The 26,926-nt window shown below is 38.5% G+C and overlaps 1 protein-coding gene across 8 annotated transcripts; it reads left to right on the plus strand.

The window, feature by feature from the left end:
• Nucleotides 1–55: 55 nt before the first annotated feature.
• On the plus strand, nucleotides 56–26,926 carry PER3 (period circadian regulator 3). 8 transcript variants are annotated; one of them, XM_048067376.2, is made up of 21 exons: nucleotides 56–670; nucleotides 1,837–1,991; nucleotides 2,565–2,680; nucleotides 3,554–3,755; nucleotides 4,394–4,442; nucleotides 5,870–6,012; nucleotides 6,396–6,474; nucleotides 7,196–7,302; nucleotides 7,536–7,692; nucleotides 8,693–8,798; nucleotides 9,218–9,343; nucleotides 10,072–10,198; nucleotides 11,232–11,376; nucleotides 12,723–12,850; nucleotides 13,369–13,572; nucleotides 14,237–14,485; nucleotides 14,984–15,720; nucleotides 16,814–16,994; nucleotides 17,565–17,745; nucleotides 18,056–18,206; nucleotides 23,949–26,926. In XM_048067376.2, the coding sequence occupies exons 1-21, from the start codon at nucleotides 345–347 to the stop codon at nucleotides 24,060–24,062; spliced, it is 3,783 nt and encodes a 1,260-aa protein (XP_047923333.2). In that variant the 5' UTR covers nucleotides 56–344; the 3' UTR covers nucleotides 24,063–26,926. The 8 variants fall into 8 exon arrangements, 7 of the variants coding, with proteins under 7 accessions (XP_047923333.2, XP_047923334.2, XP_047923337.2 ...); XM_048067377.2 differs by having other exon boundaries at nucleotides 17,568–17,745; XM_048067380.2 differs by having other exon boundaries at nucleotides 13,408–13,572.

A 26,926-nucleotide genomic window follows, 5' to 3' on the forward strand; every position in this document is an offset into this window, starting at 1 on the left:
GGGCGGCGGGGCCGCGTGCGGCGGCCGTTACGTAAGCGCGCGGCCCGCAGCGGGTCGGGCTCGGGAGGGCGGAGCGGCCGCGGGCCGCGGAGCGGAGGTGGCCCGGTGCGCGCTCCCTCGCGGCCGGCCGGAGGGGCCGGCGTACCTGGAGGAGGGGGGAGCGCGCGCTGGAGCGACGGAGGAAAGCCCCGACCCGGGCTGCGGCGGGGGAAGAGGAGCTTCGTTTCCCGGTGTTCTCCGGGAGTTGCCTGTTGGTTTTTTTCCTCCGTGAGAGGTTCACGAGACCCTCCTGCGCTGTAGGCGAAGGGGCGCGAGCTTGCTGACGAGCCGGGCCGTGGCGTTCGATGTCCCGGCGCCGGAGCGCTTCCCTGCTCCGCGATGGACGGGAGCGAGCCCCAGGGCAGCCGCTCGGAGCGGGGCGCGGGCCGGCCCTCGGCTGCCGCGCCGGGCGCTGGGAGCGGGCGGGGGCGGCGTTTAACGCAGCTGGCTTGGGGAAGCAGGAGGGAGGGCGGCGGGAAGATGCGGAGTTACGTTGCGGTACACGCCTGGGAGCCAGCTCCGGTAGGAAGCGGTGCGATGGACCGAAATCCAGCAGAAGCGATTTCTTCGGCTACGAGTCGAACGGCAGTTCAGCTGGAAGTTTCAGGAGGCAGAGCGAAGTTAACAACAGGTAACTTGGCAGCGTGTGGAGCTGACCGTCCTGCTACTTGAATGAACGTACTTGAGCAGAGAGCTAACGTCAGAACCGAGGATTTGATGTATTTGTGGTTCAGAGCTCTTCTCAGGGTTGAATTACTTCAGTCCTACAAGGAAGCTTCTGTGCATTGCAAACCACGATGTTTGTAATGGACTCAGGTGTAGGTTAGATTGTTGTTGCATGATTCCTCCTAAGCTGTTTGTCAGATACATAGATTGGCAGATCTAGATATATCCACAAACCTTTTGTGGCCTCTAAATATAATCTAAAGATTGCATTTAGCAGCAGTAAAGCAGAATTAAATAATGCTTTTTGAGAATGCTCAGAAATTCAATGAGGCACTTCTGTTGTGTTTTTTTTTTTAAGCAATTTGAGAGCCATAATTCATGCAACGTTGAATTTGCATGTAAAATTAATACATAGTAGTTAAGCTTTTTTAGTGATTTATGTAGTGAGAATATGTTTCTAATAAAATGCCAAAAGGACAACAGTTAGTTAAAATAACCGTGTTTGTATCTCACCTGTAAGATTAGAATCAGTCTACGTTTTGAGGGTATTGACTGCTTCTGTTTCAGCCAGTGAAATAAGTAAAAGTAAGAAGTGGGAGATTTTGCTTGTTAATAACCTTGCAGCTGCGGGGTCCTACTGCTCTGTTGTAACGAAGGCACGTAAATCATGTGAAGAGTGAAATTTTTGCATCAGGTGTATTTTGAGGACCTCATGGTCCTGTGAATTGTTTTTAATCAGATGCAGACTTCAAAACTAGAAAGACTTACTTACACAAAGAGTAAGCATCTATTAATGATTTTCATACCAGCAAGATTTAGAAAAATCTGTAGTAAACATCAGCTTATTTTTAATTGATAAACATCTTAGCTAGCAGTTTGGTTGCGATGCCGTTGCCATCCGTAATGTGCTGGAATTGGAAAGGAGGAAGGTTAGAGGAGAAATGGTTAGGTAGCAAAGAAGTCGGCAAGATACAACAGCAAATAACAGTGAATGAACATTAGGTCTTTTCCTTATATTTTGTGAATCTGAAGCTAAGCCCATGTAGTGGTAATTTAGTGAATAATTTTGTGAGAGGGAAAAAAAGCTTCTATACCAGAAATCCCCAGCAAGGTCTAACTTTGGTTTTACAGTGATCAGTTGGATTGGAGCCAGTCTCACAAAGACCTCATGATGATGATGATCCAAGAAATGAAAAAGTGTTTGCCTGAAGATAAAAGGAGTTCCAGCAAGCCCAGTACCATCAGTGCTCTCAATTATGCTTTGCAGTGTGTCCAACAGGTCCAAGGTAAGCGTGGAAAAAAAATGGAAGTGCAGAAGCCATACAGCAGCTTGTTTTGAATAGATATGGCTGGCAACAGATAGCATTAAAAAAAGGAAAGTATTTTACTTATCCTGCAAAGAATTAACTTTTTGAACCATTGCTTTTTAATCATGATTAATTTTCTATTTAAGTGTCCACTGCTTTTCTTTTATTCAGGGTGCAGCCGCAAATAGGCGTGTACAAATAACTTGCCATGTGTGTGTTGAAAAAACAACATTCTTGTCCCACCTCAAAAACTTACTAGATAATCTGTTTTCAAACAAAACTAAGTAGCTAAATTTATTCTTTTGCCATCACATTCTGTCTTTTCTATTTTTCCTGTGCTTCTTTTCTATAACATAAATAGGTCACTCCAATAGTATAATCACTATGCCTTTTTCCTTTGTCATTACACAGACTTTCCTCATCTCATCCTGGGCCTCACCTAAAAAGATGACAAAAGTATGAGGGCTGTAAGAAATACTTTCAAAATTGTCCCGTTACTGACTTCCTTGTGTTTGTTTTGCTTTTCCTGTTTTTTTTTTTTTTTTCAATTAGCAAACAAAGAGTTTTTCCAGGCCTTGAATGATCGAAGAGTGTTTCAGACAGATATGATGACATACAGCATAGAAGAGTTGGTGACAGTTGCATCAGAACACACTCCAAAAAACAATGTAAGGAATTCAGTAGCACTCAAGATCATCACTTGCTATTTCACTCTCCATTTTGTCTCATTATACGTTTTTCAAATAGAATGTGTAAAAACGAAAAGCACTTAAGTTTTATTCAAACAGATCTTTGTGTTAGTAATGGTAGGTCAGTGCTACTGCTTATCAAAGCTGACTTAGCATACCCAACAGAAGCAAGTGAAAAAGTACCTGTGTTTTCTTTTTTCTTGTTTCCTAGACACAACCATGATCTCTGAGACTCTTAGAATTCATTTACAGCATAGTAATATTCTGAGTTGGTCATAGCAGAATGTTTTCAAAGCTGATCAAGTCCATAGCTGTGAAGGTCTTTAGTTTCTATTTGTACTCCTGGATTGTTGATTGATTGATTTTTTGCAGTATGTTTCATGGTTTCTGGCTCTGTTTCAAATAAAAGAGTGCTTCTTGAGATTCAGTGCTATTAGATGCTGTATCAGAAATACTGCAAGTTAAAAAGATCGTAGAATATTCTTGTGTGTGGAATCATGGTGAATACTATGAAATCTGGGGAGAAGTCTGTGGACTGATAACCATTCTGGAAAATTGCAAGCGTCAGTGGAATATGCTTCGATTTTGATATTGTAGTCTTACTCACTTCTGCAAATAACGAGTGAGCTATGATAGCACAGGAGATTTAAGTAGCGCACACACTATTTTAATTGAACACTAGCTTAAGAACACGTTTTCTGGTACCTCTCTCTTCAGTTTTGGTCTGTGGTGGTTTGTATGTTTTGTGGGTTTGGTTTGTTGGGGTTTTTTTGGCTTTTTTTTTTTTTATTCCTTTCAATATTCCTTCTGTCTGTTGGAGGAGGATTGCCTTTAACATCGTTTGTTTTCCAGGATACCTTTGTGGCTGTGTTTTCCCTGCTTTCTGGGCGCATAGTGCATATTTCCAAGCAGGCAGCATCTATTCTAAACTGTAAGAAGAAAGTGTTGGACTCTTCCCGGTTCGTAGAGCTGCTCGCCCCTCAGGATGTGAGTGTGTTCTACACACATACTGATCAGTCCCACCTGCCGCTTTGGAATGTGGAAAATCAAACAGGTATGACTTGATGCTTTATCTGTCTTTCTGTCTTCACAGAATTTGGATAGAATGGTTGTTTGCTTTAAATGCTTATGCTACCAATATATATAGGCGACAAAGTCCAGAGCTGTCGCTACAGAAGACTGTGGGACATCAGAGGGTCCATTAGTGGACCCTTAGGTAGGGTCCTCTAACGTGCTAGGGATTCCTGAACTTTGCAAGCCGGTCATATGCCTGTCCATCAGAGCAGTGGCACCCCTGGGGAGCTGTTATTATTTTCTTGCTGTGAATTATTACTGAATTTTCTTCTTCCCATAACTCTTGGTTGTATATAGTTTTTAGTACATGGTTCACAAATTTTAGCGTTTGCTTTCCATGGTAATGAACTGGAAAAAGCTTTTTAGATCATGTGTATTTCCTCTGAATTTAGCTCCAGGTCAGCAGTTTCTCCAAGTGAGTGGGCTGGACAAGAGAGAAAAATATTTGAAGTGGTAACAGACAGTTGAACAGCTAAATCAATAGCTATTATAGAGCAGGTTGTGAGACTTTAGTCTTGCTCTTAAAGCCTGGAGAATGCAGAGTTCAAAACAGTTCTGATAGGTGTGACCTTTTTTAGGATATGAACTGATACCTTCAATGTATGTTCTTCTTCTTAGCCTCTCTGTATGAATATGCCCAGGTGAAATCCTTTTTCTGCAGGATCAGGCAAGTACACTGTTAGAGTTTTATGTTTATGAAGGCTGGGCCTAGGGAATGATACTGGGCGCAGACAGCAATTTTCTTGTTATGACTGACCATTGTGAGCTTGTAGAACTCCATTACAAAAATGACTTACTTTGTTTAATATCAACATCCAACAGGATGTTTTGAATATCTTTTCCATAGTGATGGTTAAACTTGCGTGGGATAGAAGGAAAACTGTTCATACATGTTTCTTTCAGTACTGCTGTGCAGGAGAAGAATGTTCTTGTGGAAAAAGCACTGTTCTCCCTTTTACAGTTTGAAAGTGGAGGCAAAGGGTGTTTTGCTTAAGATTGTTCAGGAGTTTGTGACAGAGGTAGTAATGGAAATTCAGTCACCTGAGTCCAGATACAAGACCTGAATCCTGAGATACTACTTTCTGTCACTGTGGATTCAATTTGTTGCTTTGTGCCTGGCTAATCTTATCGCTAAAAGAAGAAGAATACAGAGGCTAGCCTGTAATCTTGAGTGTAACTTTGTTCCAGACTCAGGTGGCCTCTAGATTTCAGTAGGAACTGTTTGGTTCTGAGAAGATATAATACTTATTCTGCCTTCCAGTAGATCACTGATACATTCATGTTTCAAAAACCCAAGCTCTAAAATCATCCTTCAAGTCTCTTGAACTCAGCAGGGCAGATTTCAGTTTTACTTTGGGGAACTGTTTGTAGGATGCGTAAACATTTTGCAATACTTTTTTTTTTTTTATGTTTTCATATAACATCTCCTTCCTTTATGTAACAGAACCTTTCAACTATGTGGGCTTCCTGAGTAAAAATATTTTTTCACAAGCACACACAAGGAATAAGTATGAAAATGTTTTTTTTGTGGGTTAAACTCTTTCTGTTACATCCAAATTCTATTTGTTTCATTTCAGTCAAACAGAAGTTTTCAGTTGTCAACGTTTCAGTTGTCAGAACAACAACTATTTCTGAGCTGAGGCTGGAGGAGTCTTGCTTAATTAGGTCAATGAAACAAAACCTGAGAAACAAGTTTTTGCCTTAAAATGGTACAGAATAAAACAACAGGGTTTTTTTTTGTTTGTTTGTTTGTTTTCTCTATTTAACTGGAAGGAGAGCACAAGAACAAATGATTGGTTCTCATGTGGGCTGAGAATTAGAAGGTGGCCTTTAACTATTAGGGTAATGGTATTCAGGAACAGCCTTTCAATGCGCGTACTGGAGGCAATGCACATACTGGATTTGAGGGGAGCAACTGTACTGCTGAATTGCTGGCCCGTGATTGCATGGGACTGTGCCTAGGACCTCAGGAGATTCTTTCTGATGATATGGTTCTGTGTGCTCTGCACAATATCCTTGTGCAGGGCTTTCAGCATTGGCGTAAAGCATCTGAGCCTTGATATCAATGTGTTAATCCCTTTTACTTTTTCTCAGGGGTGGTAAAGATCAAGAACAAGAAACGCATTGTTACCCATTCCGAATCACCCCGTACTTGGTCCACGTGTGTACTTCTGTCCACATAGATGCAGAATCCTGCTGCTTAGCTTTGGCTGAGAAAATCCACTCTGGATATGAAGGCAAGTCAGGAGAGTCCTGTGGAACACAAGCCAATAAGAAAATACAGTATATGAAAGTCAGCTTCATTTGATTAGAATTTGTTCTTGGGTAGTCTGGCCATTGTAACTTCGAGCATATGAATGCGTGCATGTATGCATGCATGTGTATCCAAAACATATGAGCCTTTGATAGGCCCTGAAACATTTGACCTCATCTCACTACATTTATATTTTGGAGAAGTCTATATCACCTAAAAGTTTGTTATGTCTCTTTGAGTTACTGATCAGAAAGCCGTGAACAGTTAAAAAGTTCAGGAGCCTATAACGCTCTGTCATGAGCAAAAGTTAGATTTTCTGTCTTAATGCATATTTTCTGTTTCAGTAAATACTTCTTTTTCAATTAGCTCCTCGAATTCCTATGGAGAAAAGAATCTTCACCACCACTCACACTCCAGGATGTGTTTTTCTTGAGATAGATGATAGGTGAGATTTGAATCTTAAGAATGGTGAGGTACGTATGGAGAGGTAGCAAAAAGTCCTCTCGGAATGCAGCTGGAAACCCAGGTAAATTATTTGAACTGTGAAGTTGGCAGTAGTTATCATTAACAAATAAGTTTTGTGTTAATTTTTAGTAATTATTTGTGTTAGTCTTCTCATTGAAAAACATCTAGAACTCCAAGAACATAATCTCCTTTAACTAAAAATGTAAATTAAAACAGAACTGCAGTCAGTTTTCAGGGACCTGTGCTAATACAAGTATTGGAAAACCCACATCATACAAGGCTCTGAAGAATTACAATGCAGAGATGCAGTTTAACTGAGCTGGCTTAAATGGATTTGGCCAGAGAAAAGTTGTCTCCTGCAAACAACTGAGTGTTCTTACAACCCACTTCAGAGCATCCCTGTCAGATTTATTGCTGACATTTTGCCTGTGACCTCTTTCTTCATGATCATCCATCCCTTTTTTTTTCCTCCATATACGGAAGCACAAAACTGCTTGTGACTTAAATCTTCAGGCACAAAAATGTTTGTCATTGGTGTTTACAGTGCACTGGAAAGATTATCAGATGGTTTGGAAAATGTTCTGTAGCTTTAGTTCAGGCTGTTGTGGATCATGCACGGGGACTTCACTGACAAGCAAAGGTTTTAGGATGTAAATACTCAAGACTAAATTGTAATCAATGATAACGTTTTTGGGTTTCAGAGCAGTGCCTTTGTTGGGTTACTTACCTCAAGATTTAATTGGAACATCCATGCTGATGTATTTGCACCCAGAAGATCGTCCTTTGATGATTGCTGTTCACCGTAAAAGTAAGTACAGTTGGCATAAAAGGTATTTATATTTCTTTTTGACATTATTCACATATTGCTTATTGTGTGACTGGTTTCTAGTCTGTTCAAAAATAAAGAAATTAAAGCAACCAATTTGATGTCAAAGCAAATTCAAAACTAGACTTCCAGACTTCTCCAGTCCTGCATATTTGTGCTTTCATTGCGGTGTCATAATGTAAACTAAACCTTGTTTCTTGGTTGTTTTTGCTCAGTCTTGAAGTTTGCTGGCCAGTCCCCTTTTGAACACTTACCCATTAGATTTTGTACTCAAAATGGGGATTATGTCATACTGGATACCAGCTGGTCCAGTTTTGTGAATCCATGGAGCAGAAAAGTGGTGTTCATCATTGGCCGACACAAAGTCCGAACGTAAGTCAGTTGTAGAATTGAACTGAACTAGAGCTGATGTTGCTTGTGTAGTCTGTGATAACTGTCTAGCATGTCTTACAGCCCTTCAGAACAGAAGCCCTGTCTTGCATTCCTTCTGAATAGTACTGTTGTTATTAATAACATTATCATTTATCATTTATTTATTTATTTATTATATTTATCATTATCATTTATTATGAAAAGAAGTAAATTACTTTGAAATAAAAAGCAAAGCTTACTTTTTTTTAATTCTGTGTATGCACATTTGATGTCCAAATAGTGTGACAATGGAAATGCCTAAATCAAAATTTTCAGTTTCAGATAAGCAAAATAAAACCTAAAAAGGAACGTAAAAGTGGATCACTTTAACAAACAATTAATGGACTTTCATTCTTGTTTTGCTCAAAAAAAAACAACATTAATTGGAAAACAAGGCAGATTTTGGCTGTATGTTTATCTTTGGGATGGTTCACCTGGTACAGAATCTAAGTATTTATCTCTTTCTAAAAAAATGGGATTAGTACTGAATGTGAAAGTTAATCTTTTTTCATGTTTCTCATTAGTTTCCGAGAGATTTGGAAATATGTCTGCCTGATGCGTCCTCTTACCTGGTTTCTTTCGTAGGAGATGGCTTTTTTGGGGATGGCCTTTTGACTTTTCAAAGTGATCTTTTTTTCAAGGCTTTCTAGAATGTGAATTTGTTTTATGAGTGATGGAGGCAGAGGGGTAGATGCTTGTCAACCTTAACTCATGTTACTGTGCTGGTGTTCTGTCTTCTCCAAATCCTGGGGCTTTATGTGAAGCACTGTTTTCATATCACAGCCTCACTACCCTGGCTTAGCTGTTGGTGGAACAGATGACATCCTTTTATGTTGGTTCAGGGAAAAAGTCAAAATGAAATACAGATACTTTTTAAAACACAAATCTTTTCTAACTGTGCTTACAGCTACGTTTCCTTCATCAAATTAGAATTAATAGTGAAATTTTGTTGGCTCTTTAGAAGCCCTCTGAATGAAGATGTCTTTGCTGCAAGAAATAAAGAAACAAGCAGTGTTGAGAAAGAGATAAGAGAATTGCAAGGACAAATTTACAAGCTGCTTCTGCAGGTAAAGAAGATGAAAATTTCAAAACACTGGTTGGCCTTTTGAATGAAAGGCAAAACAAATTGAGGTTTAGCAAATTTCATTGGGGGTGATCTTCTAAAGCATCTGAAAGGAAAGTTGTAATTGGAGACAGGCTTGTGTGCCAGGTTTAAAAATCTAGCTCTGGGTGGCCCACCTGATTAGAAAAACATTTTGACCTGTTTGCCAGGTCTTCATGTCGAAAGATAAATCTGCATCCTGAAACAGCTTTGAGGATGGTAGAGAATTTTTTCTGAAGCCAGTGGTGTGGAACCCAAAACAACACTGACTTCTCATTTATTCTTGTTGTTGTTTACTTTGAGTTATGCGTTGCAAATTATGTTGTTCCCTTCTCTTTAATCTCTAAGAGAGTAATTCTTTTTTTCCCCTCTCCGCTAATACAGCCAGTTCATAGCAGCATTTCCAGTGGTTATGATAGCCTTGGTAGCAGTGGCTCTTATGAACACTATATCAGCATAGCATCTTCAAGTGACTCCAATGGGAACTGTGCAGAGGAAACACAAGAACCAGTAAGTATTTAAATGTGTCAATGCCTGCATGGTAGAAAATGCTTATTGTATACATATGCGCTACACGTCATGAATTTTACTGAAGTGGAAACGTACAGCTATGTTCAAGCTACATGTACTTGAATTGGTCAATTATAGAATGCTGGTTTTTGTTCTTAATTTTGCTGATTAAAAAGAGCAGATAGCTGCTACAGTAGTTGACTATAGTAAATTGAAGGCTTGCTTAAAGATCAGCCTTCTCAAAGAACCAGTGGACTCTGAGAAGGGAGGTGGAAGAACCATGCGACTAGAAAGAGTGTTGATGCACAGGGTGAATAGGGGCTCTGGTTGAGGTTTTTTTCCTTTCTTTTTTTTTTTTTCCCTAAAAAGGACGTTAGAGATGTATTGTAAACTTCTGTAGAAGAGAGTGGAAACAATCCTGTCCTAAAACAAGCATTTAAATTAGTTAATTTCCTTTTGAGGCTTTTGGGTAAATCATCAACTTAGTGCTCTCTCAAGGCTTGCATCAGTATAAAAACATTCAAATGATGAGGCTGTTTAATCTTTATCACAGTTAAATGTAATTATCATGGTTAATTTAATTACAAATTCCAATAGATATCAGACCTAGGCTGACAGTCTACTCCCTTTCAGTTACGAGAATACGGGAACCCAAGTCCATCGTAGTGGTCTCCTATGGCCTCTTTTTATTCATTTTATTCTGACTTCACATTTTTACATATCTCAAGATAACTTTGCAACAAGTATGTGCAGATGTCAACCGAATAAAGAATCTGGGGCAGCAGCTGTATATTGCATCAAGGAGCAAGCCGCAGAATGGAAATGAACAGGCTATGAGTTCAGAAATGCTAGGAGGTGAGTTAATGTAATTATGATCTCTAAGTTAACATAAACTCCTGTAGTCCTGGAGCCATGATTTTGGCTGTCTGGTGTTACGCTGAAGCACTTACGTTAGCATCTTAACATGGCTTAGATCTGGGAAGTGGTCGTTTCTGTGTGTGTGTGGTTGTATGTTTTGTTTGTTTTTGTTAACTCAGCAGATAGAATAACTGCTCCCTGGGATATGGAAGAATGTACTTGTCTCTCCAAGTTAATAGACTTTTTTTTTTTAACACTTTCTAGTGAAAATGTACACTTGTTTGTTGCAAATATAAGTCTAATGTGGAAGCTTCCCTTAGTTACTGATTGTGGACTCTCAAACAATCCATAGACCAAAGGCTGGAAAACGCTGCTTCACTTCCCTTTGAAATAATGGTTTGCTCATTGTGTGCGTAATATTGCACTATTGCAGATTATTTCCAGTTAATACCTAGCACAAATACGTGGAGAAAACTGTGTGCTTCACCAAAGATGATAGGAATCTGTACTAAAACATTTTGGATTGTGATATTTTTTATGAGTTACATTTATATACTATTCTGACCAGTGTATCTAAGCTATAAAAAACTAGAAATTACTGTTAAATAACAGATCAGATTCTGTGATGTGTAAATTCAGAGAAGAATATTAATTGGAGTTTTGTTTACAATTGACAGCCTTTGAAATACTGACTTATAAATCTAATTAAGATGTGATGCATGCATCTTTTAGCTCTTGTATTTTTTAGTTTTATTCAGTTCTAATCAGTTTCTTAAATGCCCATTTTTATTTTTTTTTCTTTGTGTTTACTAGATTATTCTTAGTGGATGTTTAAGGTTTTGGGGGGCTTCTCTTCTTTTTCCTTTCTTCATCCTCCGCTGCTTCAAAATGTAAGAATTGAGGTGAAAATGCAGAGTAACTTAGTAATGAGAGCTGTGCTGTGATAGACTGTATATTCCTGTATGTGTGTCATTGGGGGTAGTGTTTAGATGCCTTTGAGAGTAGTCTTTGAGAATTTCTTCTTTTCTAGGGAAGAGGCACAATGCTTCCTGTTTTCTTCAGACAGTGAGAAGTGATAGCACAGAAGAACCAGGCAATGTACTTCATGATGATTCAAAGAAGACTCCACTTGTTCCTTCCTATCAGCAGATCAATTGTGTTGATAGTATCATCAGGTAGTAAACTATGAAGCAATTACAGTGATACAGGTTTAAGATTAATTTGTGGAAGTTAACAATGGAAGCAGTTTGCATTGGTCTAGACTGTCAGGGTTTTGACTTAAAATTCTAATTTGGAATGTTTCTGCATTAAATATGTTAATGGTATCCTTATCACATTTCTCAAGAAAACTGGAACGTGTCTGAAAAACTCCTCCGGTAATTAAAATTTTAATTTTCTTCTTCAATCAACTATTATATATACATATATAGGAACTATATTACCAACTATTAGACTTTTTAATGATTGAAACATTCTTGATAGTACAATGCTTGACTGAAATTATTTATTTACTGCAGTCGTATAAAGGAAAACACGAGTGAAAAAATTGAGTCAGTATGCAAGTTTTTTCACTTGCTTTATCAAGAACACGAGTTTTTGGTCACTGCAGTAAAGTACGTACACTCGTGGTTACCTCAGTTTTGTGCTTAGCTTTAACACTTTTCCACAAAAGCAAAGTAGCACCGCAGTTTTGCTTATGAGCAAGTGTCATTTTAATGGCTGTAACACCTTGGAAGATGTAAATAGCATTGCTTCTATTAAATCTGAGAGATGTACATCCTTGACCTTTAGAGGTTGATGTGCGGATACCTTTGAAAACAAAATGTGAATATATCAATAATTGTGCTTAAGCAGGAATTTTCAAAAAAAAAAAAAAAAGTATGTTTGAGGAAAACTTTGAAATGTTTCCAACTAACAGATAAGGTAAGTCTCCGAAGTAACAATTATTTTATATTCCAGCTTGGTTACATACTCAGTCACAGAACAACAGATGGAAGTTGGGAGGGTCACCTGGACCAGGTTGCCTGGGACCATATTCAGATGGCTTTTGAGTGTCTTCAAGGGTGGAGATTCCACAGCCATCCCAATGTGCAGACAATCTGAGCTATGCATTAATGAAGAGTTTAGGGCTCAAGATGCTGTTTGTAACCACTGACTTTTGTCTACTGCTTGTTTTGTCATTGGTGCAATATGAGTTTAAAAGAACTTTGGGCATAATACTTTGTCTTCTCAATGTATGCTTTGAGAATATCTGTACAAAACATTAAGTTGACAACTATTGATGAAACATTGGTCTTTTTAGTCCAGTGAATGTCTCTTAAAACAAACAGAAAATTAATTTTTATTTAAAATACTCTTTGGAAGGCAAGTGTATGTCCAGAGCTTTCTGCAGTGAATTTTAAATGCTAGTTAACAGTACCTGCACCTGTAGTTTGGATTGTTCAATTGTTTCTCTCTCCAAACTGGATTAAAAAAAAAAAACGGAGTGGGGAGAGTTTCCTGTGATACACTTGTATTTCAGATACCTAGAGAGCTGCAGTATTCCAGTATTGAAAAGGAAATGTAAATCTTCTACAAATACATCATCATCATCTTCAGATGACGAGAAGAAAGCCCCGCAAAGTCAGCAGGAATTCAAGGCATTGGAAGGTAATGCAAGGGATACTGACAATCATCATGGAAACACAATGATCTATTTTTGATGTGCTGCTCTTGTATGTTTCAAGGTTTCTTTCTGTTTTTTAAATTGTTGTCACACAAATGACACAAATATTTTGGTTACAGGTAGTAAATAATCTGCTTCATTTGTCCAAATCATACAATTAAGCATAAGCTACAGTAGTAAGTCTTTGAACTTGGAATGCATCATAAGAAGTACTGTTCACTGTTGCTAAATAAACCTTCTGTTGCTCTTTATTTTTATTCCATATTTATATATTAAATGTTTAACATTTATGGCACAGTTATGTATTAAATGTGTGTTTAACAAAGTGCGTGTTAAATTCGCACTTGTGTATGAATGTTATATTTATTTATATATAAGACTGTCTTGTTTAACAGTGTGCATAGTGAGTGGTTCCTTCTGAACCAATCAGATTTGATGATTTCAGAGCAATTGCAGTGCTTGGACAGAAATTCCTTGTAGAAACGTTGTCATTTACCAGTAGATACTGCTGTCCTTTCATCAGTTAATTCCCAAACTCCAGTATCTGCTGATTGGGAAGAGATGCTGAAAAAGCAGACAACTGCAGGCGTTGTGGGAACTCCTCTGGCAGACCTGACCCTGTCCAACAAGTCTCCAAGTGTGGTATCTGCCACCAGCCAGTGCAGTTACAGCAGCACTATAGTGCATGTCCCGCACCCTCAATCAGGTACTATTCACACTTGGAAAGCGTTGACTTGACTCTGTAATTATTTTTTTAAATTTAACAATGTCTTCAGACTAAAGTACGCAGTGGGAAAGCTTTGTCCAAGTCAAGTATGTTCTTATGAATGTATGATCTCTGAAATACAATTAAGGTATTTTTGGGGACACTGTGAAGAAAACTTGAGCCTGGAAATGTTTACGGTGTTTTTATAAAACCTTTTAATACAGTACAATTTGGTATAATATAAACTGTCAAAAAGTTTGCACTGTTTCCTTTCCCCTTTAGCTTCATTGCATACATCTCAAGCACAGCAATATGCTTTTGTTCAGCAACTGTGAATGAAAACAAAAATGACTAATGGGCCAATATTACTTAATCTTAATGCAGAAAGAAACATAAAAATGAGAACAATTGCAGTTAAATACTAAGAAAGTATGAAGAAAGAAACGCCTCTGTAACTTCAAAGTAATTTAAAGTAATTTGCTCAGTTCATGTTAGTATAACTATATTTGAGTGTAAAGGGTCCCATGTTCCATCCCGCACCTCTGCAGTCTCTATTTGCTTGGTAGCTCAGACATGTTTATTTTCTGTGTAATGCTCTAAGTATTGTGGGAGACCAGAAGGTCAGAGCAAAGAATGAACGATTTATTTTCTTCCTTCTTTAAAGAAGTGACTACAATGGAGGATACTACTGATGGAAATGAACGAATGGAACTGCGTCCTGTGAATGCTCTGAGTCTCATGGTGCCTGAGGAGTTAAAGCCTGTTGGGCTAACAAAAGAGACTTTGTCGGCCCACACTCAAAAGGAGGAGCAGAACTACGTGGACAAGTTCCGCCAGAGGCTCTTGCTCTCTCCATTTAGGACTTACCTTCAACAGGGTAGCAGAAGTAACAGTGGACATTCCTGTGGCCAAGGTAGGCAGCACCTTTAAGAAATAAAGATTTACTAGACTTACTTTAAAGACCAGCTTAGCAATGGGCTCTTGTTCTCCTTTGTGTGATTTAGTGAGAACCTTACTATGGTTGCAAACAGAATACTTTGTTCAAACTGCCAAGACCTGACAATGGCATTGCCCATACAGAAGTTCTGCTCCATCTTGGATGTTGTTTTCTTAAACTTTTCACAAAGCACCTAATTACTGCAATAAATACTGCAAATCCCAAGTGGTTTATTGCCTTCTGCTGAAGAAATGTAGAGGATCTGATTGGATTAATATAAAATAATAAGAAAATTGATTATACGAAGGAAAATATTGTCGATATATCAACAAGTCCACCACTTTAGTACATGGAAGAATTATCCAGAAGAAAGTCATCTCTTTGAATAAGCCACACTTTAGTTATCTGGATGTTTCTCCGTACTTTTTTTTTCTTAGGTCTATCATTTCAGTGTCTATTTTTCTTCCTCCTTAGGAGATTCCCCTTCAAAGGAGAGGAGTACAGCTAGCTGCAAAAAAGGCAAACATGGAAAATTCAAGTGCCAGAAACCTCAGAGACAGTCCTTAGATAGCCACTCTTGTAGTAAAAATAGAAATAGTCTTCCACGTGAGAAGAGAACAATTCGGAAACAGTCCTTTTTTCCCTCAGAAGTATCCTGTCTGAGCTCCTCCAGTATGAATGTATTTCCTCCTGTGGGATTTCCTGTCTATTCAGATTCACTATCTAATTTTCCAGCCTCTCCTGTAGGAGAGGAGCTTGCCCTTTGCTCATTAAAACCTGAGCCTACGTCATTGTCACAGCTATGCTGTGAAGCACCGTCGTTCCCAGCACTTTATCCCCCAAACTTAGGCACATTTATGGCTGTATTTTTTCATAGTTACCCCATGTATGCTCAGCTGCCTCAGTATGCCTTTCTTCCTAGCCCTCAGTACATTTATCCCCCTTCTTCGTATCCAAGCACAACGCTACCTCTAGCTCCCCCTCCTTCTGCTCCATCACCAATAGCCCCAAACTCTGCGAATCAGCCCTTTCCAGCCTCTTCTGCCACATCAACTGAGGAACAGCAAGAGGGCCAGCATGACTGGGCCCTACAGCTGAGTAGCTCAAGAGGCAGCTCCCCACTTCAGCTGAATTTGCTTCAAGAAGAGCTGCCAAAACCTGTGGAGCCTTCCATCATTACTGATGTTAAAGCACAAGCAGAAGCTAAATGTGTAAGTAACATGGATCTTTAGTGGTGAAGAGAAACTCAGATTTTCATGGTGTTCAGTCACCAAAACCAGCAATGATCTATGTTTCAGGGTCAACAGATCGTTACCTTTTTTTGGCCATCGCTGTGCTCTGTAGACTGCAGAGCATAAATAGCATAGAAGGTGGAGAAAGCTTTTTATATTTGAGCCCCTGGGCATTTGTAACACTGTAGTCCTGGCACTTAGAAAATGACACAAATGTGAGATCTGGTCTAGGCTCCCACAAACTGCTCTTGCTCAGTACTTAGGCAGCATTTTTCTTTTTCCATTAAATTGTTGGCAGGAAGTTGGGGTGGGCATTTATGCATGTGGAACTTGGTTAGGACTACACAATTCATGTCTTTCTTCACCCAGTCTCACAGTCTCTGTGGAGAACCAAAACAAAGGGAAGATACTTTTCTAATTACTCCCTCTGTCTCCCAGGGATGCAGCTAATGAACGAAGAACAGGGATCCGTGTGGGTCGGTTTCCATACATGGGCATAGAAAAGGCCTCTCCAACTTCCGCTGTAAACTCAGAGGCAGGAATCTGAGCTCTGCAGGCAAGGAAAAAAATGTTGGCTCCTGAACCCAGATTGGGCTGAAAAGGCTGGATCAGCTGAAACTGCAGGGTAGGGTCCTGGAGTTGGTGTACCTGTAGCTGCTGAAGCAGTGAGCTTAATGTAGTGAATAAAGGGAAGACCCTTTCATTTTCCTCGTAGTGCACTGTTGCTTGATGTGTGTGGCAGCTTCATGCCATCTAACTGAACGTGAAAGGGACTGACACTATTGTCAGCAGAAGATCTTGACTTAATATGAAAGTACAGTGTCTTAACAGAAACCCAGCAGGGAAGGATTTACAGCAGAAACCAGTAAAATAGAGAGTCCAGACCCTTGTATTCACCCACAGTGTTATCCTGAGGTCCAGATATCCAGTCATTTTCAGAGCTAGAAACTCCAAAGCTATTGAGCTGACATGAGAACTTAGTAAACATGTTACAAATTCAATAAATGCATGAACTTCCTTTCTCAAGATAAAGGATGACTTCCATGGATGTGTTCTGTTTTTTTGTTTCCAGGACAATGATCCAGAAGGTAGTGGTAACAGTGCTAGTAGCTATTGTGCTTCTAGTGAATTTACTGACCACCAACTACATGAGGACTCCCAGTTGGGCACACGTTCAGCAGCATCAGGCAGTGGATCAGCTTTATTTAGTTCTTTAGATTTTCACTCCAATGAAACTTCTGGTTATGGCACAGGTAGGGAAGTTCAGGATCTAGACGTTTGCTACTCTGATTCTAGGTGGCTTGCTAACATGTTGGTAATTCGTAACAAGATGCTGGGGAGAATGGGAAATCCCAGTAAGAGGATCTGTAGTCTGTATTTTTCACCAGCTTTAAGTATTTAAAGCCAAATGCATTTCACCATAGTCAGAAATGGGAATCTAGAAGCTATTCCTTTAATGTGTAAGTCACACTTTGTAATTTTGCTTGTTAACACTTTCTGCATTAGATACTGACTTGCATCTTATTTGAGTAGAGGTAAATCTGCATAGAGCAGGGCCTCTTGAAACAGAAGCAGGGAAGTTGAGCCAATTAATTTTGAGAAGAGTGAGTAAATCTTTGGAGATACTGAACAATTTAATAGAATAGACTTTATCTTTGAATTCTCAGTAAATAGTAATCGCTTGCAAGAGCAGTCATCTGAGAGGACCTGTGTTAGCATTATAGAAAGTGCTCAAAAGAAAACACTAGCAAATTTTACTACTTGTGCTGAATTATTAGGATCTGTGACACATCTGAGTTCATTTTTTTCATGGTAATTCTCAGCAGGTAGTGGGAAAAGCAGCAAGTATTTTGCCAGTAATGATTCTTCTGAAACTTTCAAAGAAGAGAAGAATCAGGAAGCAAAAGAAAAAGAGACACCTCATAAATCCAAATGTGAGTCAGCCTGGGTGATGATGGATCACACACCGGAGCAAGTTCTAATGACATACCAAATGCCCAACAGGTTAGAAAACGTCAACGATTTGTGACATGCAATTTGGAATTGTGCATGAAAGAACTGTAGAGTTAAAAATGAGACCATGGAAGCAGTGTGTGTACCAATAAAACTCAAAGAAGATGTATTAATTTACTATTTAAGTCCTGAATATTTCTTTTTATCTACTTTTTGCCTATTTTTTTTTCCCATCACTTAAAATATGGTAACATGTAAACTTTTTGCTGAAGTGTTAAGGAGATAGATTATTGTCATTATCGTCAATACTTGCGTTGCTTTGTTTAGTGCAGCTCTGTTAGCAGGTGTGTGTTACTTGCAGAATTAAAGAGGAAGTTTTAAAGGAGGATCTGGCAAAGCTGATAGTCATGCAAAAGCAGCAACCTTGGTTTACAGATGAGCAAAAGGAGGAGCTCGCAGAGGTGCATGCGTGGATCCACACCCAGTCTGTCCCACTACAAATCAACACTCAAGTAAGGAGTTGTGAAAGTAATCAGCAGCTTATTCATGCCTTAGCTACCAAAGGTAGTTCTGTCTCTAACTAGAGTGGTATTAACGTCTGGGGGGGGGTCACTGATTAGTTACTACTGAATCTAAGAAAGAAACGAGCTTCAGAATACTAGCCAAATGCGAAGTGACAAAATGCAGCTATTTCGGTTGTATGTATTTGCAAGGTATGCCAGTTTTATGTAGGAACCACCAGCAGCAAAGTTGCTTCAGTCACACTGTTAGATGAATGGAAATGGTGTCAAACTCTCAAATAGAAGTCCCTATCTAGCGATGGTTTTTTTTTTTTTTCTGTCATTAGGTATTTTTCTCTTCTCTTGCAAAGTTGAATGTTGATATGATTGAATGGCACACAACACTGGGAAGTTAGTGAAGATGAGAGCAGGTGTGTTCAGTAAAATGAAAAATAGTCACAGAGGAGGTCAGGCATATAGTAAAAAAATGTGAAAATAGCTGTCTTTTTGTAGGTGGATTCATTCTTTAATCAGGTTTAAGATACTAAAATCATTATTTTATGTCAATTATTTAATGTCTATTATAGTACTGTACGCTTCGTGTGCTGGGATTCTGAAATGAGATATTCTGAGCTATGGTGACCCAGATAGAAAAGTGATATCCAATAGTCTTGCCAATAAAATATTTCCATCTCAGACGTTATATAAGATAAATGAAAATTGGCATGCAAGTATAAATAGTTGACATCTAAGGTACTAAAAACTGTTCCTACCCTATAAATAATGGTTCTTCATAATAAGCACAGTAAGCTGTGTTTCTGGTATAGATTGTCATTTAGTGAAAGCAACCAGACTTCCGACAGTAGAAAACAATGCGAGATTTCTATTTTAATACTTTATTTCATACTGTTGCTTAAGAACAAGAAAAATCTGTTCTGCCAATACCATCAGGAGTTTCAGCATTTTTTGTTGGTTGATATTGTTGCTGTTGGTTCTGCAGTCCAAATTCTTTAATGAGAAACTTGCTCATAAAGCTGAAAGAGAAGGCCTTCATATTCAAGGAAGTCCTGTGCCTTTTTATCTTAACACTAACACTGTGTTCCACCAACCAAAGAATTAATTTCTGAGACAAGCTAAGTTGGAAGTACGAGTGCCTGCCTCTGAAAATAAGATGTTTGTATAATCTTCTGCTTTTTAAGAGATTTCAGTCCACTGATAAGAAATTTCAAGAGACTGCAGTATATCACGCTATCAGGATATACTCTTTGAAATACACAAAGAAGAATTTAAATGATAATGTCCTTGTTCCTTTCTAAAGGGCTGTGTTACATGCAACAACAGGGAAGCAAGTTGTGAGGCTGCAGTGGCTGATGACAATACGGAAAACAAGGGAAAATCAATTCCACTGTTGCAACACTGAAGACATCAGTACCTGTGTTAGTGAAACTTCTTGGAGTAATTCCCATTCTCTTTGCCTTTGCTACACACATTTGCAGTAAATCTCTCCAGCTGTATTTTCCCAACATGAGCAATCGTTCGTGTGGAACTAAATCTTTCTCCATTACTCCTTCACTCCTGGCTTGATTTTGAAGACAATCTTCCACTAGGAGACTGTTCCCTTCCTGACCTTACAAACTTGACACGTAATAGGTTATGTTTCTAACTTTCAATGCTCTGTGATGAGCAGAATGTAAAGGCTTTTCTGTTTCTTTGGTTTTGTTTTGTGGCGGTGGTGTGTTGCTTTGTTGTTCTTAACTTGGCAACTAAGAGTCTGGAAAGATGCAATGCTTAAGAGCCTACATTGATACAGCCCTAACGAATCAGCGTGTGTATATTCTCCAGTAAGGTAGTGCCACTGAATCCAAGCTGCAACAGAACACACTTCCTTTTTGTTTATTCAGTATTCAGAGGTCTAAACTAAAGATTCTAAAGGTACTCTGAAGCTCTAAGGTTTCAGCAGGTTTTTCCAGAATCAAGCAGGCTTTTTAATGAGCAACTGAAAATTGGCCAAGTTACTGTGCATCAAAATGCCTTTCTCCAACTTGTGCCTATCAAAAAAAAAAAAAAGTGAAAAGAAGCAAAGTTATTCCTTATGTTTTTCGTAAGTGTTTGAGAACCTAATTGTTTCATCACTTTTGCTTAAGATGGATTTTAAAATTAATCAAGGGTAACTGATTTGCAAATTCATTGTAAATTAAACGATAAACAGCAAGCCAAGAAACTAAAATTAACAATTCAGGTATTATTTCCTAATGTAGGATCTGCTTTTTAAAGGAAGTTGCACAAGAAATTTTCTCTATCAAGGCTCTCGTTATCAATTCAGATAGTTGCATGCAGTCTTTTATGTTGCTTGTGCTCCGGAAGGTGAATTTGCATCGTAATCTGTGTTGTATTAGAACAGATACATAAGTTGAATCCAGACATAACTAAAAGGCAATTTTGAGCCATTTACATGTTTTGTTTATGTTGTGATGACGCCACAAAAAAAAAAAAAAGGCAGTTAAGCTTCATTTCTCATTTCTCCTGCTTTCTTGAGAAGTCACATGTGGTCAAACGTCAAACTACGTATTCATTGTTTCTTACTATTGTTGACTTTCTGTACAACTTTTAACCTCTTTCTTTATAATGGAGTTACCAGCTGTTGAAACCCATGAATGAAAAATGGCTTTAAGCATAGTGTAAGTTTGTTCTTCAGAAAGCGGTAATAACTTTCTCATTCACTATGTAAAAGGACTTGTTCTCATGCTCATATTTACAGCTTGATGTTTCAAAGTACTCTTCAAACAGGACACTCTTTGTTTAAAAAAAGAGCAAATTTTGTCTGACTTCCACTTTGTTTATCGATAGCTGTATATAATAATGCAGATTTTTCATTTTTATGTTATTAATCATCTTATCCTTCTCAACAAAGAGTTTAAAAGGTAATATATTATTCACCTTTCCATGCTCTGTAACTCTTCTGTTACGTGAAGGATTTTCAGTTTTTCAGTCTCATTTCAAGTCTCATTTCAGTCTCATTTACAAGTGAGCTAGTTGTTAAGGAGTAAGTTAAAGATAATACGATCTTCAGATAATTAAAATTATATTTACCTATAGGCTTTTCTTACTCTTTTATTCAGTTCAGTAAAAATCTTTGTCACGAAAGTTTATTTCAAGGAATGTGTTCTTTAGATTTTTACAGTATGCCTTCCTGTTCTGTTTATACCTATTGTTTTCTATTTATTCTTAAGTTATAATTCTTTGTCTTTTTTTTTTTTTGAGCTTGGACTTCTTTTTTCTTAAGTGTTGTAAATCAGCAGGGATTCACGCATTCTCACTATTTCATGTGCTTGAACTTTTAAGTACTTTTTAAAGTATGAGTCCTCAATAGATAGATACGTACAGAAAGTTATGTGCTCAATTAGGGAAATCTGGGCTGTACCTTACACCTTTCCTATTATTTTTTTCAGCACTTTCCAAATACAGAATGCCGCTTTGTAACCATACTGCCTAAAATATTTGCTCTAAACCACATAGCAAGATGCCTTCTGTACAAGTTCTTTCCCCAGTAGGGAAGGTTCTTAACTAACTTTCCCATCAAAGTGGACTGATGTTATTGAATCAACTAAAGCTATACTTAAATTAAAATGAATGCTTTGATATATTTTGAGACTTAGTGAAATGATCTATTTCACTAAGTGAAATGAATATTCCAAGTAAGGGCAATCACGTCCTTCAAAATAGCGAGAAAGAAAGTTTAGGTAATCAACTCTCTTGCTGTACATTGTTTCCACTGATTGTTTCCTGAGTGGAAAAAATAAGATTGATGGAAAAGTCTTAGTAGGCATATAAGTCATCCATTTTATAAAAGAATGATACGTAGTTTAGGAGAAAGATAACATGTACCTAATACTTGATTAATACTTTTTGTTCATAGGTCTGGAAACATGTCAAAAAGATGACTATCATTATCCCTCTTGTTTAAAAAGAGGCAGAGACACAAAGGACTTGCACAGATACATACCCCCAGTTCATACTAAAATCAGGAATATAATTTGGAGATCTTCATTCACTGTATCTTGTGCTGTCGTTTGCTACAAATGGTCAAGGTCCTCACCTGTACATAGAAACTTGATCATATTAAATGTGTTTTTCGTTTGGATATTTTAACCCTTCTTGTGCTACCTACTGCTGTGAATCTGTGCCTAGTAGAATCATATAGAAGCAGAAATCCTAGACAATTCTAAAGTGATGTGAACATTCTATCCCATTATCACACATAATGCAGGAGCATGTGCCTAGGAGTTTAAATTCAAAATTCATAATCCTGGCTAAATCTTAGGTGCAAGATTCTTTGTCTGGGGCTACAGTAGCTATGGGTTACAGGGGAAAAAAATGGTATGGAGTATAAGAATTTAAGAGGAATGAAGTGGTGAATCAGTGCATTGTTTGACAAGGACACTAAATGGGGTTTGCCCAAGAACACAAACAGTCTTATCTGCAAAAACAGGTTTAGGGCAAAAAAAGTTTCCCAAGCTATTCTTTACCCCACTGTAACTATAATGTCTTGCAGTCAAAAGCCTTACCAAGCCTTTTGGAAAGGAGCTTGTTTCTGTAAATTTTCAGGAAATGGTAGTTTTTTCTTCAGATTATGTATTTATTTTTCAGTCTTGGTAGTTTCCTGGGGTAGTCAAAGTGAAATCCACTTTTGATCTGAAAGTGGAGTAAATATTGCAGCCAGATTTGCACACAGTATTTTGTTTTATGTGACTTTGTTTTGCCTGATACAATTAAAATGTTGGAGACAGTTTAGCTTCTTAGAAGGTCACTTTTTGGTGATCAAAGGGAAAATGCAAGTACAGCAATGATGCAGTTATTCTACTCCCTGTGGGGGTGTTGGCCGTTTGGTGGATTAGGCTGGCAATCTTTTGTTCTGTTCAAAAATAATAGTTTCATGTTTAAAAAAAAGTTAGTTGATGTGCAAGTATTTTCATGCCATTGCTGTGAACAGGAGGGACCCCAGTGTATTTTTCCAGTGTGATGAATATTTGCTGCATAAGTAATGTATTAGTAAATTTATTCTCCAGCTGAATCAAGTTTTAAATCATGATCAAATGAGTATTTACATTGGTTGATAGGAATATTTTATTGAAGTAATACTTGGCTGTTGTTTAATTTACAGTTGTGATTTTAACTGTATAACTTCAAGGAACATCTGCTTTTTATAAATAAAACTAAAAAAAAAAATACCCTGTAAAGAACATTCAAATGTGTGTTTACTTTCATTATTTGATAATTTCTAGAAAATAAATATTTCATTAAAAATTCTGTTAGATGGGTTTTTTTTTTGATTGTTTATAGCTGTTGATGTTGTAGATACAGTGAAGACAGTCATGTAGTTGCCATTCATCCTGTTTTGAGTTTTTTGGTCTTGCTCTACCTTTCCCACTCAGGACATACTATGTTCCATACTTATTGCATCCTAGAAGGAAGGGCAAATAGTTACTTAACATACCAGGTTATTACTGGATGTGTAAGTTGTTGGAGTTTTGCATGCAAGATCTAAAGCTTCTGTCTGTGCTGGTTTTGTTAGAAAAGGGGTAAATAATAAACACCCTGAGAGCACTTCAGCCTCACCATGCTAAAAATTGTGTTTTAGAGAAAGTACAAAGAAACAATTCATGGGTTTAATTTACAGGCATGTCTCGTAGAGCAATAAAGTTCTTAACTGCAGAGAAACAATTTGCTGATTTTTTTTTTTTTTTCTGCTTTAAGGTTCTTCAAAGAGAAGTGTGGTTGATAGTGCTTAAAGAAGCCTGGAGGAGAAAGGCAAAGACTGCAGGGAGCACAAGTTACAAAACAAAAGATCTAGCAATTTATTCAAATTAGGAAGAAAAAAAAAAGTAATCTTAAATACTTATGTAACTGAAGGTGATTCTGGCAGGGTATGTGATTGCATTCTTTGGAGAAACGGGCATCTCTAAGGTAACAATGGATATTTTCCAGATGACTTATTTTTAAAGGGTGATTTGGTCATCCTAATTGTATTTACAAATGTGAACCAAATTACCTAGATATTTTTAGTCCAAAATTTAAACAGCTTAAGGTGATGCTATGTTTTTTACTCAGATCTGGGTAATGTCAGTCCAACTAGCAGTCTTCCTCCTGTCAGCTGAAGTTCTTGTTTGCAGTTAAAAAAACAACCTAATAAAAAAACAAACAAACAAACAAATGTAGCTTTCACCTGTGTGTGAATGTCAAAGGTGAGCTGAGTGATATACTTTTCTATTTTTGGCAGATGATGAGAGGTATGTATTGAACCTGTAATTCTTTCTTATCCTAATCTAAAAAGTAATAGAACCACATCTTAGTTCGTAGTAGATTTGTTCCACGCTTGTGTTAGTTTTCAGAGTATAGGTATTACTCCTGTCCAGTTCAAATAGGTTTCTGTATGCATGTCTCCTGTTTGAAGCTCCTGCTCACAGTCTGAAACCATTACAGGCAGGCCTCTTACTGATTACTTTCCCCAACTACAGCTGCACCTTTCTGCCTGCTCGGAGAGCTCTGTCCTGCAAAGTAGAAAGATGATCAGCATGCCTCAAGTTAGCTAGTTCGATACAGGTAAATTTTTCTCTATAGTCTGTTTCTGTAGTTATCTGTGGTGGCTTCAGCCCTCTTGTCTCTAGTCTGCAGAAGAGAGAAAAATCTGAGCTAACATCTGGCAAGAGCTGTAGGTTATAGTAGCATGGGGGAGAAGCTAAGTTTGCTAATTCTCGGTTGAGAACTGTGTAGACTTCCTGCTCTTGGGCACTGGAAATAACCATTTCTGGCATCTGCCACCAACATATGCTTCAGAAAGGAGTGCAACAGTATCTCAAGCAATCTTCATTGTAAGAACTGTCAGTCATGTCCAAAGATGCAGTCTGAACATCTTGCTACCAGAGGCAAGGACTTTTAATTACTAGAAGTATCAAGCCCATAGGCCTCGTTTCAGCCGCATGGTTAGAGGTTTATGATTTATATTACTGAGATCAATGTAGCATACGTATTACTTAGGCAAAGGTTAATTCAAGCTTTCCGTGAACATTGATTCATTTGAGCTTTCTGTGAAGCTGTGTGAAGTTTATGAAAAGTATATGCTACACAAAGTAGGACTTCACAGCTCGGAATGTTAGTGCATATTGTAAAGGCTGATGTTGCCCAGAGACAACTCCTGACTCTTTAGGTTTATTCATTTTAGATGCTATCAGGAAGTACCTGGGACTGAGATCAAGTATGCTAGTACTTGATACAGGGATCAAGGAATACAAAGGAATCATAGAATATCCTGAGTTGGAAGGTACTCACAGAGATCATCGGATTCAACTCCTGGCTCCACATGGGACCACCCAAAAATCAAATCACATGTCTGAGAGAGTTGTCCAAACAATTCTTGCACTCCAGCAGGCTTGGTGCTGTGACTGCTTCCCTGGGGAGCCTGTTCAGTACCTGACCACTGTCTCAGTGAAGAACCTTTTCCTAATATTCATCCTAAACTTCCCCTGACACAGCTTCACGCTGTTCCCTCAGGTCCTGTCAGTCGTTACCAGAGACAAGAGATCCACTTTTGTGAGGGGGCAGATCTCCCCTCCTGAGCCTCCCTTCTGCTCACTCTTGTGAGGAAGCCATAGGCTGCATTGAGGTCTCTCTTCAGTCCCCGCTGAGATGAAAGCCGGACTAGAGCCCTTTTGCAGATGCTTTTAAAAGCGCTTGGGCCCAAGCAATTTGAAGAGCATCTCTTCCTTCTCATGTGCTTTAGATGCCAAGGTACAGTAACAGTATTGTGTGGTGGCTCAGGGGAACAAATTTCATTGCCCTTGAGTACTCAAGCAGGAGGTGGCTTGTCCTAGTAATAGCTGTGAGCTGTGTCCATATATGACCTTCATGCATCTCTGTGTACAGCCACGAGTGCAAGTTACAGAGTCATAGAATCATTCAGTTCAAAAGAGACACCCCCCCCCATTTTTTTTTCTTTGCCATGCACTTCTGTAATATTCCCTGCTTTAAGTACTGGAAGTCTGCTGTTAAGTCATCTATCTCATCCGTGCCCTTCTCCACTGACTATCCACAATCTGGGTTGAAAGCCTTGACATTGTCAACTCTAATGTTGACCCTCCATGCTATAGTTCATTATGATCAGCTGCAATTCTTAAAGCTTGTGCTATACACTGGTAATTCTGTTGTCCTAGGCAGCCGGGACTAGTCAAGATGTGGCAAATAGACTAGATTGGCCTTCATTTATGAGTGGTCTCGCCAGAGATAGTAGAAGCAGATGACATGTTTGATCCTGATACGCGCTTACTGTTTTTATGGTGCCTTGGGGATGTCAGGAGGGGACTGGGTGCTATTAAGCTGCCATTCTTCAGTGGGCAAGTATTATCATGAAATGCAACAGAGCCCTTCCTTCTGGACACATCAAATTATATCAAATGATGAGGTGGCAAAGGAAAAAGTCCTCATGCCTTTGGATTTAGACGTGGTTGAGGCCACTTGTTGAGGCATCACCCTTCTGGTTAGTTTGCCACCACAGACAGTCATGCTCCCCCTGCCTAAGTTCTTGTGTTGCGTATTTGTCGCTTTGTACCATTATTTTCATCCCATTGTGCTGAACTCTAAGAAAATACTATGCTGCTCGCAGAATATTTGCAAAACATCAAGAATTTATTAATTTCCAAGTAGCATAGAGTTTAAAGTTAGAAGCCGTCTTCAATTTC

This window comes from Anser cygnoides, chromosome 23 (assembly GCF_040182565.1).
Source record: "Anser cygnoides isolate HZ-2024a breed goose chromosome 23, Taihu_goose_T2T_genome, whole genome shotgun sequence".
NCBI classification, from domain to species: domain Eukaryota; kingdom Metazoa; phylum Chordata; class Aves; order Anseriformes; family Anatidae; genus Anser; species Anser cygnoides.